This window comes from Fistularia commersonii, chromosome 1 (assembly GCF_037954325.1).
Source record: "Fistularia commersonii isolate RoL2024-O1a breed Wild chromosome 1, RoL_Fcom_v1.0, whole genome shotgun sequence".
In the NCBI taxonomy this organism is placed as follows: Eukaryota; Metazoa; Chordata; class Actinopteri; order Syngnathiformes; family Fistulariidae; genus Fistularia; species Fistularia commersonii.
Window position 1 is genome coordinate 10172636 of NC_141284.1, and position 17460 is coordinate 10190095.

A 17460-nucleotide genomic window follows, 5' to 3' on the forward strand; every position below is an offset into this window, starting at 1 on the left:
AGAACCCAGGGTGGACCTCATCCATCCTAGGTCCAACATTTGTCTTCTTCATGAGGGTATTCTGAGCCACCCTTTGTCTGGTCCCTCACCTGGTACCTGTTTTTGTTGGGTGATCCTTCTAGGGGCATAAAGCCCCTGACAACATAGCTCTTAAGATCACTGGGATGCGCAAACCCCTCCACCACGCTTGGTGGCAGCTCACGGAAGGCTCACGTAAAGCATACTTCAATTATTAAATTAGGGAATTAAGCTTAATTTCTACTATGCTACCTGGTTCCCTCCTAATGTACAAGATTTTGTTTTCCAGAACAACCCCATCTGTGAGTTTCAGGTAATACCATTGTGTCAAATTTTTGGGGATGCCTGTGCCACTCACTAATCCTGTCTCTATATAATTTTGTGTTTGAAGAACACTATTCCAACAAAACACCTACCATGCAACATTACAATGGATGCTGTCATCTAGGTGACATAGCAGCTCCAATGATTGTGGGTTGTGGGCGGAGTCATCAGGTGAATCGTGGCTTCCAGTCTCCCAGTCTGAGGGCATCTGCCATACAGCTGCATGAGACACTACCCTGCTATCACTCCCTGGAAGCAGAGAACACAGATTTAATCATGTATTACTGCAATACAGGAAGTTTGACAGTTTAGAGGTGAGAGATAAGGTGGCGGTTTCCCCATACGCATTCTTTGGGGATGGGAGTGGAGGTGTTGTTTTTGCAACTGCCATGCATAAATTAAAAAAACAAAATATATATATATATATATATTCTTTGGATTCCATATGGAATATGAACAAATGTTATTTACATAAATACATAGATACATACATGATTACACATACCTAGTTCAACTTTTTCATATTTGTTCTTGTTACAATCACAAACAAATATATTTCATTAGATTTTTATGTGAAAGACCAACACAAAGTGGCCTACAGTTGTGAAGAACAAACCAAATTATACACGTTTTTTTTTTTTTTAAGAAATAAGTGTGGTGTCCAGAACTTTTCAGCCCCCTTGATTCAAAAAAAATTGTAGAACTGCCATTACAGTTCCAAGTCTTTTGGGTATGTCGTCTTCTTCTTCTTCTCCTTTCGTCTTTTCACTTCAGGGATTGCCACAGCAAATCAACTTTCTCCATCTAACCCTATCCTCTGTACCCTCCTCTCTCACATCAACTACCTTCATATCTTCTCTCACTACGTCCATAAATCTTCTCTTTGGTCTTCCTCCAGACCTTCTGCCTGGCAGCTCCAATTCCAGCATCCATCTACCAATATATTCACTATTCCTCTTCTGGACATAAACGAACCATCTCAGTCTGGCTTCTCTGACCTTCTCTCCAAACATTCCAACCTGCTTGAGCCCGTAATTTCTGCGACCTCTAGCTCTTCCTCCTGTCTTTTGATCATTATAACTGTTTCCTGGCCATTCAGCATCGCTGGTCACACCTCTGTCTTGTACACCTTTCCTTTCATTTCATTCTGACCGATAGTCTTCTATCACATAGTGACCCTGACACTTTTCTCCATCCATTCCAACCTGCTTGAACCCGTCTCTTCACCTCTTTTCCACACTCTCCGTTGCTCTGGACTGTTGACCCTAAGTACCTGAAATCCTCCAACTTCTTTATCTCCACTCCCTGAAGCCCCAACGTTCCACCAGAGTTCCTCTCATTCACTCACATATACTTTGTCTTCCTGCGACTAACCTTCATTCCTCTCCTTTCCAGCGCAGACCTCCACCTCTCTAGATTTTCAGACAGGCCAACCTCATATGTCGGCCTGTCCGTCACCACTGCAAACAAAAAGGGGCTCAGATCTGATCCCTGATAGAGTTCCACTTCCACCTTGAACTTTTCTCTTACCCCTACAGCACACTGCACCACCGTCTCACAGCTAGCATACATTCCTGCACCAGTCTTACATACTTCTCTGCCATTCCATTTCAACTTTCGCGGTACCCATAAAAACAACTGAGAAGGGCTGAACAAAAATAGCACAGAAAAGAAAATCATATTCTGCAGGTTGCAAGCTGGAAGTAGTGAAATATGTAGCCGAAAACGGCAATCTGGCGAAAGGCGGAGGTTACTGTTACTGAAAACAAGAAAACAAAAAAGCTAATCGCGGGCTAAAAGCTAGAGGAACGAGTTCACGCATGGGTGCTTGAACGACGTGCTGCCGGGAGAGGCTTGTCAACAGTACAGTTGCATCTTCACACCCAGGTAGTTGCCAAGGAGATGAATATAATGACTTTGCGTGAGGACCTTCCTGCTATTACCGCTTCATGAAACACAATCCCCTCTCTATCAGAGCAAGGACGCCATCCTGTCGGGATTCAGAAAGGCTGGGATGATTGGAACTGCAACCAACGATGACTCTGACATAAGCGACGGATCGGTAGAAGAGGAAGCGGCTCATTGTCTACCTTCGGAGTTGGTGGAGTTGTTCAGAAGTGACACCGAAGAAGAAGATTTCGTTGGGTTATGTGACTAAGAATGACACTGATTGTTTGGTTGTAGCATGTGCTAAATGTTATAGTTATTTGAATGACTCTTACCGTAATAGGTTACATTAACATAGCCTAACAGGCACGTTCTCAGTTTGTTGGTTATGCGTCATATAGGCTATACTAGGCTATTTTATTTTAAATTGCCTCACAACATGAAATGTCTATTCTTGGTGTTGGATTTTATCAAATAAATTTACCCCAAAAATGCGACTTATACCCTAGTGCGACTTAGAGATGTTTCTTTCGTTCTTTATTGTGCATTTTTGGCTTGTGAGACTTATAATCCGGAGCGACGTATAATCCAAAAATACGGTAAAATACGGTCGTGAGACCATCCTTGCAGCCCCCTTCTTTACTTGGATGCCAAGAACGCACACCCTGCGCACCTCGTAAATCAAGGTTTCATGCAAGCCCAGAATGGCAACGGTGAGGGGTAATCATCAAGTAAGTTAAAACAAACAATGGGAATGAGCAGACTTCAGCATTATCTGAAGGCCTTTGATTGGGCCCCATGTATTTACCTCTGTCTAAAAATCTTGTATCCACTCTTTTCTCTTTTTAAAGAAGATCGAAGATTGAGAGACTACAGATGTGTTCCTTGCATGCATCTGTATTCTCTCTTGAGAATTAAAGAAACACTCTGATAGATTACTGTCTCATCAAGATTCCAAAGACATCAGGCAATTCAGAATCACCACTCTACCACACAAGAAATAATCGATTATTTTCGTTGGATTTATTATCTCAGTCTGAACAATCTTTATTTTGAAAAATCTTTTATTTTGAAAAATGACCTGAATCTCTGGGTTACATTTCGGTCACTTAAGCGCCAAAAATGTGACCCACAAGCTACCAAAATGAGTAAAAAACAGACTTCAGATGGAAATTTTCTTTTCAAAGGGTAAAAGGTATTATTTGTTTTGTTTTTTAAATTTTCTACATTCTAATGGCAGTGAGCAAAAATTGCTAAATTGAGGGTTCTCTGAGGTAGAATACACCACTATTGCACAACAGAAAGAGTTAACAAACTCACAAGTCCACAAAAGGAAGGGATGGGGGCTACTTTCAAGCACAAGATGGTCAAACATGCCAAGCTAGCTGTGGAGTGTTGGGAAGCTGGGAGACCACCAAGTAAAAATGAAGAACGGCACAGGAAAACAACCTGTAGGCCCTCCGAGAGGCAGGATGAAAGATGGGCCTAATAGGACAGACCACATGGTAACAACGGCTTTGGAAATGGACACCAAGAACACCAGATCTTCAGTAAACAAGGCAAAGATCGTCTGAAAGTGTGCATAGAGATGGGAAAAAATTACCACATTTAGGAGGTTGCAAATCCACCAAGGGAACTCAGGTGCAGTCAGAAAAGCCAACAGCAACCGTGGATGTGAGTGGATGTGATCACCAAGTCCCAGTCCCCACCACCTCACACAGAGCAGAGCCACAGCAGAGACCAAAGTCAAACAATGCAGAGGCATGGCACACACTGGACACAGACCTGACCAAGACACTGGAGGAAGCATTGCCTGGAGGCGTTAAAGCTAAGCTTCACCTGTTTGAGGATATAATTCTGATTGGGGGTGAAATTACTCCCAAATAGAGGACTATCCCCCAAGAGAAAAAGGAAATGACAAAAAGGAGATCACTCAGCTTGTGAAAAAGTGCTGATAACTCTGCATGAACTGGAGGAAGGCAATGCAGCCAGAGAGAGAAGGTCTGAAAGTCCTGTTGGAGGACATCTGGCAAAGGCTAGCGAAGCTTCACAGAGCTGAATACATCTGCAAGTGCAGCAAACAGAAGCAAAAAGAGCCAACCAGCTTCTTCAAGCATGCCGGACAGCTGCTGAAGGAGAAGTCGAGCGGGAAGATTGACTTCACCAGGGAGCAGAGGGAACAGTATGCCACAAGGCAGAAGTGACCCTCAAGGAACATCCCCTTAGGAACACCAGGGTACATGCACTGGCCCATACCAATTACAGCTGAATTCAACACCATGCCCCCAAAGCTCAGTGAAGTCAGGCAAGTAATTTAGAAGGAAAGGCCCGCTTCTTCCCCTGGCTCCAATGGAGACTCTACAAGTTCTACAAGAACTGCCCCAAGGTGGTCAAACTGCAATGGTAACTAATCAGAACTGCCTGGAGGAAACAGCTTATTCCATTAGAGTGGCAAAGGGCGGTAATGGTGTTCATCCCCAAGGAAGCAAATTCCAAAGACATCAGGCAATTCATCCCCACTCTGCTAAATGTAGAAGGGAAGATCTTCTCTGTATTGGCCCGAAGGATGACCACCTATATGGTCCCCAACCCCCGGGCCGCGGACCGGTACCAGTCCATGGATCAATTGGTACCGGCTGCAAAAGAAATAATCAATTATTTCCCTTGGATTTATTATCTAAGTCTGAACAATCTTTATTTTGAAAAATCTTTATTTTGAAAAATGACCGGAATCTCTCGGTTACATCTCAGTCACTTGAGCGCCAAAAATGTAACCCACAAGCTAGCAAAATGAGTAAAAAAACAGACTTCTGACGGAAAGTTTCTTTTTGAAGGGGAAAAGGTGGATCCACACAGTGGATTCATGTTTATTATTATAGTCGCAATCTACGTGTACAGCGCAACCCCCTCGGTCCGTGGTAAAATTGTTAGTAAAAGCGTTGACTGGTCCGCAGTGATAAGACGGTTGGGGACCACTGTGCTAGAGAATGGCTATGTTGATTCTAATTCCCAGAAAGCAAGAGTCCCAAGTTTCCCAGGGCATATAGAGCACTCCACAATTATCAGGGACCATATCCAGAAGGCAGAGACAAAATTTTGCATCATCGTTTGGGCAACCAACGACACACTTTCCTGTCCACGTAAACACCACCAGAGGTTTGGGAGTGAGGAAGGCTGCTACCTCTGCAAGGCCCACAATGCAAGCCTCCAGCACATTCTGCCAGGCTCTAAGACCACACTTTCTCAGGGGTACTACAGATGGTGCCACGACCAGGTCCTGAAAAAGATAGCTGGAGTGTTTGAGAGGTGTTGACAAGTCAACAAAATGTGATCGCTGGCAGAGAATAAAATCAACCTTGTCACAGAAGGAGGGGAGCAAACCTATGCCGGGCTAAGAGAGGCTAAAGGGCCGAAATATTATGATTGATACTTTAAAACTAAACAACAGTGTATAAAAGGAAAACAGAGAAAACATGTGGGAAAAACAGAAACAAAAGACAAATGTGAAAACATGATGCTTAAACTGGCAATGGATGGAAACAGAAAGCAAAAAAAAAAAAAAAACAGGAGGACTCACTTGTATTGTAGCAGGTTGAAAGCAATGCCTTTTCTCCAGGACAAGTGCCAATGTGCCATATCTCTCCAGCTTGGTGCAGGAGGACATTCTTATTGATAATGTTATTCTCATCATCAAAGTCAATGATGTGAATCTAGAATGAAAACAGAGATAAAGGAGAACCGTATTTACAGTCAAGCTGGAATTGGAGCACTATTTGCTCCCTCTATACACTTTTCACAGTTAAAAGCTCCAGTTAAGCCACTATTGCCCCAAACCCCACACTTACAAGCGGCCTATTTTAATATGACAATCAACATACATTAAAGGGATCATTATTTTTGGTGTTTTTAAACCATGATCCTTTATACGGATTAAGACATTTCTTCTAGGTTTGCCCTTTAAAATGGATTAGACGTCATGGGATTTTATAAATCCTGGTGGAGCAGATATACAAAAAGAGAAGTGAAATAGTCCCACTACAGAGAACTGAGAGAAAACTGAATTATCTTCAATATGAAAAAAAGATAAAAATAAAAAATAAAAAAAATAATCGCAGAGAGATAACAAAGCATACTTAAATGAAACAATTCCAATTATCTTGCCTGAGTGACATAAAAGATTAATTTAAGAAAACCACCAAATATTCCCATTATTTATTAATTTAAACCCAGATACCCAACCGCTTGCCTTCTTTAGCTGCAAACTGAGGGACAGAGAACGCAAATACAGTGTTTTCGACAGGAAGTTGTTGGCCATGCATCTGGCTACGAAGCACTTCTGTTTTCTTCTCGAAGGTCGCTCATTCACGACGTATGTCGATCACAAGCCGTTGACTTTGGCCATGTCGAGAGTTGCCGAGCCGTGGTCTGCCCGCCAGCAGCGTAACCTTGGAGCTATTTCCGAGTTCACTATGGACATTAGGCATGTGGCTGGGAAGTTCAACCCTGTAGCAGATTGCTTGTTGTGGGTTCTCGTCTGTCCTGTGCATGTCAGGATCCATTTTGCAGCTAGGGCTGCCGACCAGCCCAGTGACACGAATGTCCTCGCCCTGTGGTCGTCGGGTACAGGTCTCGTGCTGGATGATATGGCTGTTCAGGAAGGTAGCCCTGCCCTTCTCTGTGATGTCTCTACTGGCCGGCCCCAACCAATGGTGCCTGAGGTTTGGCGGCATCCGGTTTTCGAGGCGTTTTGACCATGTCCATGTTGACCTGGTGGGTCCTCTACCCCCTTCGCAGGGTTTTACCCACCTACTCACCATCGTGGATAGGACTACTAGGTGGCCAGAGGTGGTCCCGTTGTCCTCCAGGTTGCTGCGGATGTGTCTTGAGCATTTCTGTCCTCTTGGGTTGCCCGTTTTCGTACCCAATCAGATATCAGTTCAAATTAAAGAACCAAACTCCTCTACGCCTTCGCCATTATTTCATCATTGGAACACCCCTATACATACACTATACATATATATATATATATATATATATATATATATATGCCAGAATGACAAGACAGTAGTGATGTAGTATGGACTAGTGATGCTGTAAGGACTAGAAACAGTTACAATGGACTTGAAACAGTTTTAATGACCAAAAGACAGGAGGCAGAGCTAGAGGTTGCAGAGATAAAGATGTTGAGGTTCTCATTGGGTTGGGAGTGACCAGGATGGATAGGATCAGGAATGAGTCCATCAGAGGAACAGCACATGTTAGATGTTTTGGAGAGAAGGTCAGAGAAGCCAGACTGAGATGGTTTGGGCATGTACAAAGGAGGGATAGTGAATATACTGGCAGATGGATGCTGGAATTGGAGTTCCCAGGCAGGAGGTCTCGAGGAATACCAAAGAGAAGATTTGTGGACGTAGTGAGAGAGGATATGAAGGTGGTTGGTGTGAGAGAGGATGATACAGAGAACAGGGTTAGATGGAGAAAGCAGATTCACTGTGGCAACGCCTGAACGGAAAAGCCGAAAGGAGAAGAAGTTTAATATACCTCACTGGTGGCGCCTAGTTACCTATCTATTCTGCTTTGTCTTTGGTGATGCGTAAAAACATTCTCAAACATATCTGATCAGAATGGCTGGGGACTCAGTTCCTATTAATGCGAACTGCCTTGAATGTAAAATGGGCCACCTGCCATTGACTCATGAGGTCTAATTTCTGCACCTACTTAGCCCTTAGAATGGTCGGATTACGCTCCCAGGATATCTTATGAGAAGCCTAGCCTAAACCCTAAGAGGTGGCTCAGCTATGATCCTCAACTCAATTCGGGTGTGTTGTCGACCCAACCTCATCTTTAAAGTAGCTACTCTGTCAAAAGTAGCTGCTAAAGTAGACACTCTATCCAAACAGATTTTTCAAAATTAAAGATTTGTTGAAGGTCTTCAATGCAACCTATTTCATGGACAGGACCAATTAATGGGGAATTTCAGCCATCCTGGCTTTTCCAAAAAAAGGTGATCAAAGCTAGCCTGAAAATACAGAGAAAGGAGATGAGAGGCAGCGGTAGACTTTCTGACTAGATTATTCAACTGGATCTTAGAGTGTGAGAAGATGTCTGAAGAATGGAGACAAAGTGTGATGGTGTCCCTTTTTTAGAATAAGGGGGATGTGCAGAATTGTGGCAACTATATTTGGATAAAGTTGATGAACCATACAATGAAGTTATGAGGAAGAGTAGTGGAAACTAGACTTAAAGCAAAAGTCAGCATTTGTGAACAGCAATATGGCTTCACGCCTAGAAAGAGTACTACAGGTGTAGTATTTGCTTTGAGAATGCTAATAGAGAAGTACAGAGAAGGCCAGAGGGAGCTGCATTGTGTTTTGTAAACCTAGAAAAAGCATATGACAGGGTGCCAAGAGAGGAGCTCTGGCATTGTATGAGGAAAACTTGAGTGGCAGAGAAGTATGTAAGACTGGTGCACGACATGTATGCTAGCTGTGGTACAGTAGTGCGGTGTGCTGTAGGGGTAAAAGAGTTCAAGGTAGAGGTGGGACTCCATCAGGGATCAGCTCTGAGCCCCTTCTTGTTTGCAGTGGTGATGGACAGACTGACAGATGAGGTTAGACAGGAATTACCATGGACCATGATGTTTGCAGATGGCATTGTGATCTGTTGTGAGAGCAGAGAACAGGTTGAGGAAAATCTAGAGAGGTGGAGGTATGCTCTGGAAAGGAGAGGAATGAAAGTTAGTCGCAGCAAGACAGAATATATGTGTGTGAATGAGAGGAACTCGGGTGGAGCGGTGAGGCTACAGGGAGTGGAGATCAAGAAGCTGGAGGATTTCAGGTATTTAGGGTCAACAGTCCAGAGCAACGGAGAGTGTGGAAAGAGGTGAAGAGACGGGTCCAAGCAGGTTGGAATGGGTGGAGAAAAGTGTCAGGGGTACTATGTGACAGAAGACTATCAGCCAGAATAAAGGGAAAGTTGTACAAGACAGTGGTGAGACCAGCGATGATGTATGGACTAGAAACTGTTACAATGACCAAAAGACAGCAGGCAGAACTAGAGGTTGCAGAGATGAAGATTTTGAGGTTCTCTTTGGGAGTGACCAGGATGGATAGGATCAGGAAGGAGTCTATCAGAGGAACAGCACATTACATTACATTTCATTACATTTGGCAGACGCTTTTATCCAAAGCGACCTACAATAGAGGACATAGGGACTGCAAATACACTTGCAAATACACGATGCACAGGAAATATACAGAACAGTAAGCTTGGTTTAGTGAGGTTTTTTTTTTTTGACAAGACATACACAAACGTACACAAACATACACAAACATACACAAACATACACAAACATACACACACACACACACACACACACACACACACACACACACACACACACACACACACACACACACACACACACACACACACACACACACACACACACACACACACACACACACACACACACTGCATAGCCTAACTTGCTGCCTAACCTGATCTGGGGCATCAGCGCAGTAAAAATTCCTGAAAGAGAACAGTTTTTACCTGCTGTTTTTAACAGTTTTTAACAGTTTCAACAGTTTTTACCAGGTTTTACTTAACACATGTTAGATGTTTTGGAGAGAAGGTCAGAGAAGCCCCACTGAGATGGTTCGGTCATGTACAGCGGAGGGATAGAGAATATATTGGTAGACGGATGCTGGAATTGGTACTAGGCAAGAGGAAGATACAGAGAATAGGGTTAGATGGAGAAAGTTGACTCGCTGTGGCGACCCCTGAAGGGAAAAGCCGAAAGAAGAAGAAGTTTATGAGCAATTTTCCCCATTGGAGATCAATCAAGTATTATGATTAAGTTTTAACTTAAAATTCACTCAGTCAGTCTTGCTGACATAGAATTACTTCATTTAACCAAAAGGAATCTCAGAAAACATGAGCATCGAACAGCAGATTCCATAATCATGATAGCCCGGCAATAGTGAGTGGTTGCAAAACTAGTTCTGATACCTGTAACTTGATTTCTGCTTTCTCTTAAATACTGTGAGACTTAATATAATAATGCAATTGTTGAATTAAATGATAAAGAAGCTTTGTAGAGATCTGGGGTTTTAAAGCATGCCTGTTGGTTGGGTTTCATAACAATTTCTTAAATATTTTATAGAACATTCATCTACTGTACATTTTTTTCCATACTCAATGATAGTATGTAATTACAAATTAATAGCTCTAATCAAACAAAGCATCTAGTAAAGCATTCGATTTTACTCCAATTACATAAACAAACTATGAATGAATATGCACAGCTTTTCACTACTTTTTAGTTAGTACTGCAACTGTTAAGGTGTGATATATGAGGGAAAAGAATAAGTTTGAAATCCGTTTTTGTGTAAACTCTAAAATTGAATGATTGTCCTCTTTACTTTATAGTCAGCAATATGCTTCACAGATTATTTGATTAAATATTGAGCAGTTGTAGGATCATAATTCATTTCAAATACCCCCACAGCATGAAGTCGGCTGCAGTGTACCACTGCTTAATGACATTATGTTGGAGGTAATAGTCCAATCAGATCAAGGCTTGGTCTGCTGATTTACAACAGAAGGATTTAACATATTAAGTTTGAGAATTTGATGAATACTGTTGGTGTGCGACATCTGACACAAGTCCATTACAAGTAAATAATCACTATATTCACAATTTGGCAACAAGTATGAAAGCAAAAGAAATGTCAATATAAGTGATGGATGTTAAGGAAATCCCTATAGTGTTACCAGTGCTAATCTTGAGTCCTACTGTTGTACAAGCCGACAGCCCTCATTCCCAAAAAGTTTAGGTCCAAACTAAAGTCATAATATAAACCAAATACTATGTATTACAACATTTCTTCCCTTGAAGACATTTAATTTGTCAACATCATCATTGTCTTCTTCTTTCGCCTTTTCCCTTCAAGGGTCAATGCAGCAAATGGACCATCTCCATCTAACCCTATTCTCTGTATCCTCCTCTCTCACACCAACTACCTTCATATCCTCTCTCACTATGTCTATAAATCGTCTCTGGTCTTCCTCAAGACCTCTTGCCTGGCAACTCCAATTCCAGCATCCGTCTACTGATATATTCACTATCCCTCCTCTGTACATGACCAAACCATCTCAGTCTGGCCCTCTCTGACCTTCTCTCCAAAACATCTAACATTTGCTGTTCCTCAGACAGACTCATTCCTGATCCTAATCATCCTGGTCACTCCCAAAGAGAACCTCAATATCTTCATCTTTGCGACCTCTGGCTCTGCCCCCTGTCTTTTCGTCATTTAAGTGTTTCTAGTTCATAAAGCATCGCTGGTCTTACCACTGCTCTGTACATCTTTCCTTTCATTCTGACCGATACGTTTCTATCACAGTAACTCTGGCAGTTTTCTCCACCCATTCAAACCTACTTGAACCCGTCTCTTCACCTCTTTTTTACACTCTCCGTTGCTCTGGACTGTTGACCCCAAGTACCTGAAATCCTCCAACTTCTTGATCGTGTCAACATCATCATATTACTGTATTTTTCTGACTATAAGTCGCACTTTTTTCATGGTTTGCCTGGTCCTGGGAATTATCCTGAGGTGCGACTTATATAGAAAAATATATGCGGTACTTTCACATAGTCATTATATTCACACTAACAGCCATGAGAGTGCGCTCTAAGCTTGTGTGCCAGTATCTGCTACTCCTATAACTCCTGTACCATGAAAAATGTAAAATTTGAACATCAATTTATAAAAACAACTGAGAAAGACTGAACCCAAATGCCCCAAATAGGAAAATCATATAATGCAGATTTTAAGCTGCCAGTTGTAAAATAAGTGGCTGAAAATGGTAATTGAGCAGTAGAAAGAAAGTTTGTAATAAGCAAGAAACTTGTGAGGGACTGGCAGAAAGTGGAGGATACTCTAACTGCAATGAAGAAAACAAAAATAGCCAATTGCGGGCTAAAAGCTAGATGGCCACAGCTAGAGGATCAAGCTCACAAATGGGTGCTTGAACAACATGCTGCCATATGTCTCCACAGCCAGGTAGTTGCCAAGGCGATGAATATAAATGACTTTACGCCAGGACCTTCTTGGTGTTACTGTTTCATGCAACTCAACCCCCTTTCCATCAAAGCACAAACAACAATGTCCCAAAAACAGCAACGCAGAAGTGGATGTGGCTTGCCGTCTACCTCCGGAGTTGGTAGAGTTGCTCAGAGGTGACACAGAGAATGAAAAAAGTCAATGGATTTAGTGATTTGGTAAACTTTTTATGCTATGTTGTTTATGCTATAGTTATCTGAATAGCTGTTAATATGTTACATTAACATACCAGACACCATACCACCCTGCTGTTCTCTATTCTACTGTTATTACTACAGTGACTACCCTGCGGTACCTTTTAGAAAAATGTTCAAAGTTCTGTGATTTCCTACTGGTTGTGAATGTGTATTGGGACGAGAGGGAGCAAAGGGGCGGGTTGGAAGGAGAGAGAGCTCTGAGACAGAGAAGATTAAATGAAGCCGCTGTTGCTTAGTTGTTATAATTGTTCTATTAAAGATAAGGTTTAACCAGCAAACCGTCATCATTGGGCACGTATGCTCGGACAATACACTTTCACTTGCCTTTCAAGGTGAAATGTCTCTTCTTGGTCTCTGATTTTATCAAATACATTTCCCTCCAAGTCCAGTGCAACTTACATATGTTCTTTTCTTCTTCATTATGCATTTTCTGGCTGGTGCCACTTTTACTCCGAAGCCATTTATAGTCCGGAAAATACGGTAATTGGTATATTATAAAGAATAAATGCTCATTTAAAAAGGCGGGCCAGAGGGGGTAGTAGAGTGAGAAATTCAAAGTAACCAGTAGGATCATTCAACCTCTGGTTAACATGTATTAGCATTATGATTGAATATACAGTGTAGGAATATGTCAAAACTCATTTATAATTAATATTTGGGAGAGATTTACAGCCTAGTATAAAAAGAGAAGGCAAATAGGGCTGATTGTACATATAAGGTTTAAAACAATATTTGACAAAAAAACAGTCCTTGCGTATATAATAATTAAAATGTGATGTGCAATTTTTGCATTGCAGTCACAGAACACAGTGCTTGCTTCTCTGTATTATTGACGTTTTCTTTGTTTTTTGACTTTGCCCATCATTGGTTCTGAGTTCTAATGAAGAATGATAGTACACAACAGTGGAGAAAGTGACACAGGGCAAAAAAAAAAAACATCCTTATTGTTAACAAGGATAAGAATTACAGAGAATGATACTGTTCAACAGCTATATTTTGCGCATGTTGGATACTTTTACCTATATGACATTAACAGCAAGGAACTCCAAGCTTTCTTCAATACACTGAATTCTGTTCAAGGACTGCCCTCAATTTAATGCAATTCAGAGCCGACAATGTTGTAAAACAGTGAGGGGCTGCAGGTTTGACCTGGCAAATTAATGCAGGTATCTTCTGGAGCGGTTACACTTACTGCTTCTTAGGGGACTTTTAATGGGGTTGCACTGGACAATAACTTCTGGACACGACCAGGTCCCTTTCCTGTGCTGCATTTACAAGCTGAACAAAAGGATAAAAGGAGCGGTTAGGAGAAGGAGGTAATATCGCTGTAGCAGCAGCCTAGTTTTGCCACTTCAGAGTCAGTAAGGCAGCTAATAACCTTGAGTTGGACTGCATCAAGCAAAAAATGATCACACAAAGTTATAATTTTATGGCGGTGTGGGAGCAGTACAAATAAATTCAGGTTGGTAGGACAGAGTAATTGGAGTGCTAAGTAATAGGGTCCCCACCGGATGAGCCCAGGTGTTAGAGGAGAATGAAATTCCAGCCCCCCCCCCCCCCATGGTTATTTATCTCTCAGTCTCCTGGCCAAAGAAGTGAGTAATAGCTTGAAGTTATTTGGGTAAGCAGCCTTGCACTTTTAATAATGAGTCTGAATCAAGGCAGGGAGAGGGTGGGATTGGGAAGAGAATGTGAGAAGTACAACTAGGGAAGAGAGGGTAAGGAAGGGGAAAAAAAAAGGATGGCTCATGGCCTCTAGTTCAGAGGCTGTAATAAAGCCTTTTAGCCACTCAGATGATAGTAATCGGAGAGAAGTGAGCGGGTGAGAGGTGCCAAGCATCTAATTCCAAGCATTTTATCTTGTTAGCAGCCTTAAATGCCATCCTAAAGAACACTTCATTCTGTCATTTCAGCCGTTGGTCTCAGGGACTTTGGAAGTTCTCGACAATTTTAGACTGATATTTCAACACTGCATTCCGCATGATGGAGGGGTGAGATTCAGGAAGCTTAAAGAGAGAGCAGGAGTTTTTAGGGTCATAATCCCAATAGAAAATATATTTATTTACAGCTGGGCCCAGAAAAATTTGGACAGTGAAACAGTCTTCATGATTTGGGCTCTGGACACTACCACATTGGATTTAAAATGAAACAACTACAACCGATTTTAGTGCAGACTTAAATGTTTAATTCAAGGAGCTGGACAAAAATATATGACTAAACATGTAGGAATTGTAGCTATTTCTATATAAACACTCCTAATTTCAGGGGCTCAAAAGTAATTGGACACATAAACATAACCCTAAGTAAAATGTTACTTTTCAATATTTTGTTGAGAATCCTTTGCAGGCAATGACTGCCTGAAGTCTGGAACCCATGGACATCACCAAACGCGGTGTTTCCTCCTTTGTGATGCATTACCAGTTGTTGCTTGTTTGTGGATCTTCTGGACTTACGATTTATTTTGAGCTAGTGAAATACATGCTCGATTGAGTTGAGATCTTGTGACTGACTCGGCCATTGCAGAATATTCCACTTCTTTGCTTTAAAAAAAAACAACTCCTGGGTTGCTTTTTCAGTATGTTTTAGATCATTGTCCATCTGTACTGTGGAGCACCAAACAATCAATTGCTGCGTTTGGCTGAATCCCTATACACTTCAGAATTCATATGACTGCCTCTGTCTTTTGTCACATCATCAATAAACACAAGTGACCCAGTGCCATGAGAAGCCATGCATGCCCATGTATGCCCATCCCATCACACCATGTGTTACAGAAGATGTAGTGTGCTTTGGATCATGAGCTATTCCAATTATTCTCCAAACTTTCTTCTTCCCATCATTCTGGCACAGGTTGATCTTAGTCTTATCTGTCCAAAGAATGCTGTTCCAAAAATGGGCTAACTTCTTCAGGTGTTTTTTTGGCAAAGTCAATTCTGGCCTTTCTATTTTTGAGGCTGTTAAATGGTTTGCACCTGGTGGTGAATCCTTTGTATTCACTCAAATGAAGTCTTCTCTTTATGGTAGTTAAGCTACTGATACACCTAATTCCTGGAGAGTGGAGAGTGGATGTTGTAAAGGGGTTTTTCCTTCATCATGGAAAGGATTCTGCTATCATCCACCACTGTTGTCTTTCATGGACGTCCAGGCCTTTTTGAGTTCCCAAGTTCACCAGTGCACTCTTTTTCTTTTTCCTCAGAATGTACCAAACTGTTGATTTGGCCACTCTTAACATTTCTGCTTTTTCTTTAATGGATTTCTTCCTTTTTTCAGCCTCAGGATGGTCTGTTTCACCTCCATTGAGAGCTCCTTTGACCACAGGCTGTGCGTTTACAAAAACAGCTTTCACATACAAACGCCACCCTTGGAATCAACTCATCTTTTAATTGCTCAAGTGATGACAGGTTACTGAGGGATGAGCCCATGCAAACTTGTTTGTTTTTTTTGCAGCCTTCTGAGTCAATTGTCCAACTACTTTTGGTCCCTTGAAAGAGGTGGCTGCATATTAAAGAGCTGTAATCCCTAAACTCTTGCTCCAATTTGGATGCGAATACTGTATTCTCAAATTAAAGCTGAGAGTCTGCACTTTAAGCCCATATTGATTACTTCATTGTATCCTGAATATGTTTTCATAAACAGCTAGAAAGACAAACCTTGCACAACTGTCCAAATATTTCTGGGCCTGGCTGTATTTTATATGTTTTAAGTCCAAACCCAGATGATCTGAACAAAAACCAAGGCAACCAAATAGGTATCAATGATAAAAAGCAGAAACATTTTTACTATAACCATGTATTTTTTGCATCAACACAAAAAAAAGTGTTGTTCGGTGGTATTTTGAAAAAGTCAACTCCAATGTAATGGATGGCAAATCCCACACAATTTAATTTTTCAAAATTTATTATTTTAATGTTTTAAATATTAATGCACACCACTAGGGATTAAAAAAACTCACAATAAAATGTATCACGAAAATGTCTGTCAAGTACAGTTAAGCCACTCATGCATTCTGGAAAACACTATTGTCTTTTCCAGAGGGAAAGTCCACACCAACTCACTTTACCCACTTTTTACATCTTATTTGAATGCTGCTATAGTCTATTTACATTCCATGGTGTATACATATTATCTCTACATCCTTTTTTTGGGATGCTTCTATGTCTGTCTCTGTAAATCTTTGTTTCCTCCTTCCATCCATGCCTAAAGCTGTGAGTTTCTATGACATTTCATTATGTTTACATAATGGGGGTTCTGTTTACATAATGACAATTAAAAAAGTCTTGAGTCTTGAGCTGTGATTTCTTAAGCCAATATGTTGTTGGTAGGACATTTACAAAAACTATTTCATTTTCTTTTACAGAAAATCTGTAACAAATAATCCCTCTGCCCAACATTTCCAAGTTCTGTGATCAAATTCTTCAGTATATTTCCATATATTTATATATTTTATATTTACATATTACGTATATTTATGTTAGTAATAATCAGTTATTTTTGTTGTAGTGCTATTTTTGTATTTTCAATAGCCTTTTAAATTAAAAATAAAAAAAAGAACAACATTTCTATGGATTTTAATGCTGAGCCATAATGTGCCCTCTTGTGGGTCAATCTTAAAAAGGATATGTATTTTTATAGCAATCAGAATATTATCTGATGAGCCACTCACATTTCTTATTCTGTTCATTCAAATCTTAGGGTTTTGTGTGCATGCACTGACGGCAGCTGAAAAATGCTTTTGAAGGAGCAATTTACTAAAACCAATACATTTGAACAATTTTGAAATGAACAATATTCAATTTGTACTGTCATTAACAAGTAATAACAGTTTTTCAAGTGCATTTCTTTTCTTGAAACATACTGTCTGCATATGAGCAATAACCTTGTACTTATCAACTATGGCCTAGTTAATGAAA

General features: G+C 41.0%; 1 protein-coding gene across 1 annotated transcript in view; it reads right to left on the reverse strand.

The window, feature by feature from the left end:
• eipr1 (EARP complex and GARP complex interacting protein 1) overlaps positions 1-17460 on the reverse strand; it is a 56441-nt gene that overhangs the window by 31932 nt on the left and 7049 nt on the right. The window contains exons 3-4 of the mRNA XM_086147093.1: positions 5807-5939; positions 435-591 (exon numbers count right to left, since the gene is read on the reverse strand). Coding sequence (XP_086003219.1) covers positions 435-591; positions 5807-5939 — 290 coding nt within the window. The remainder of the gene's footprint in view (positions 1-434; positions 592-5806; positions 5940-17460) is intronic.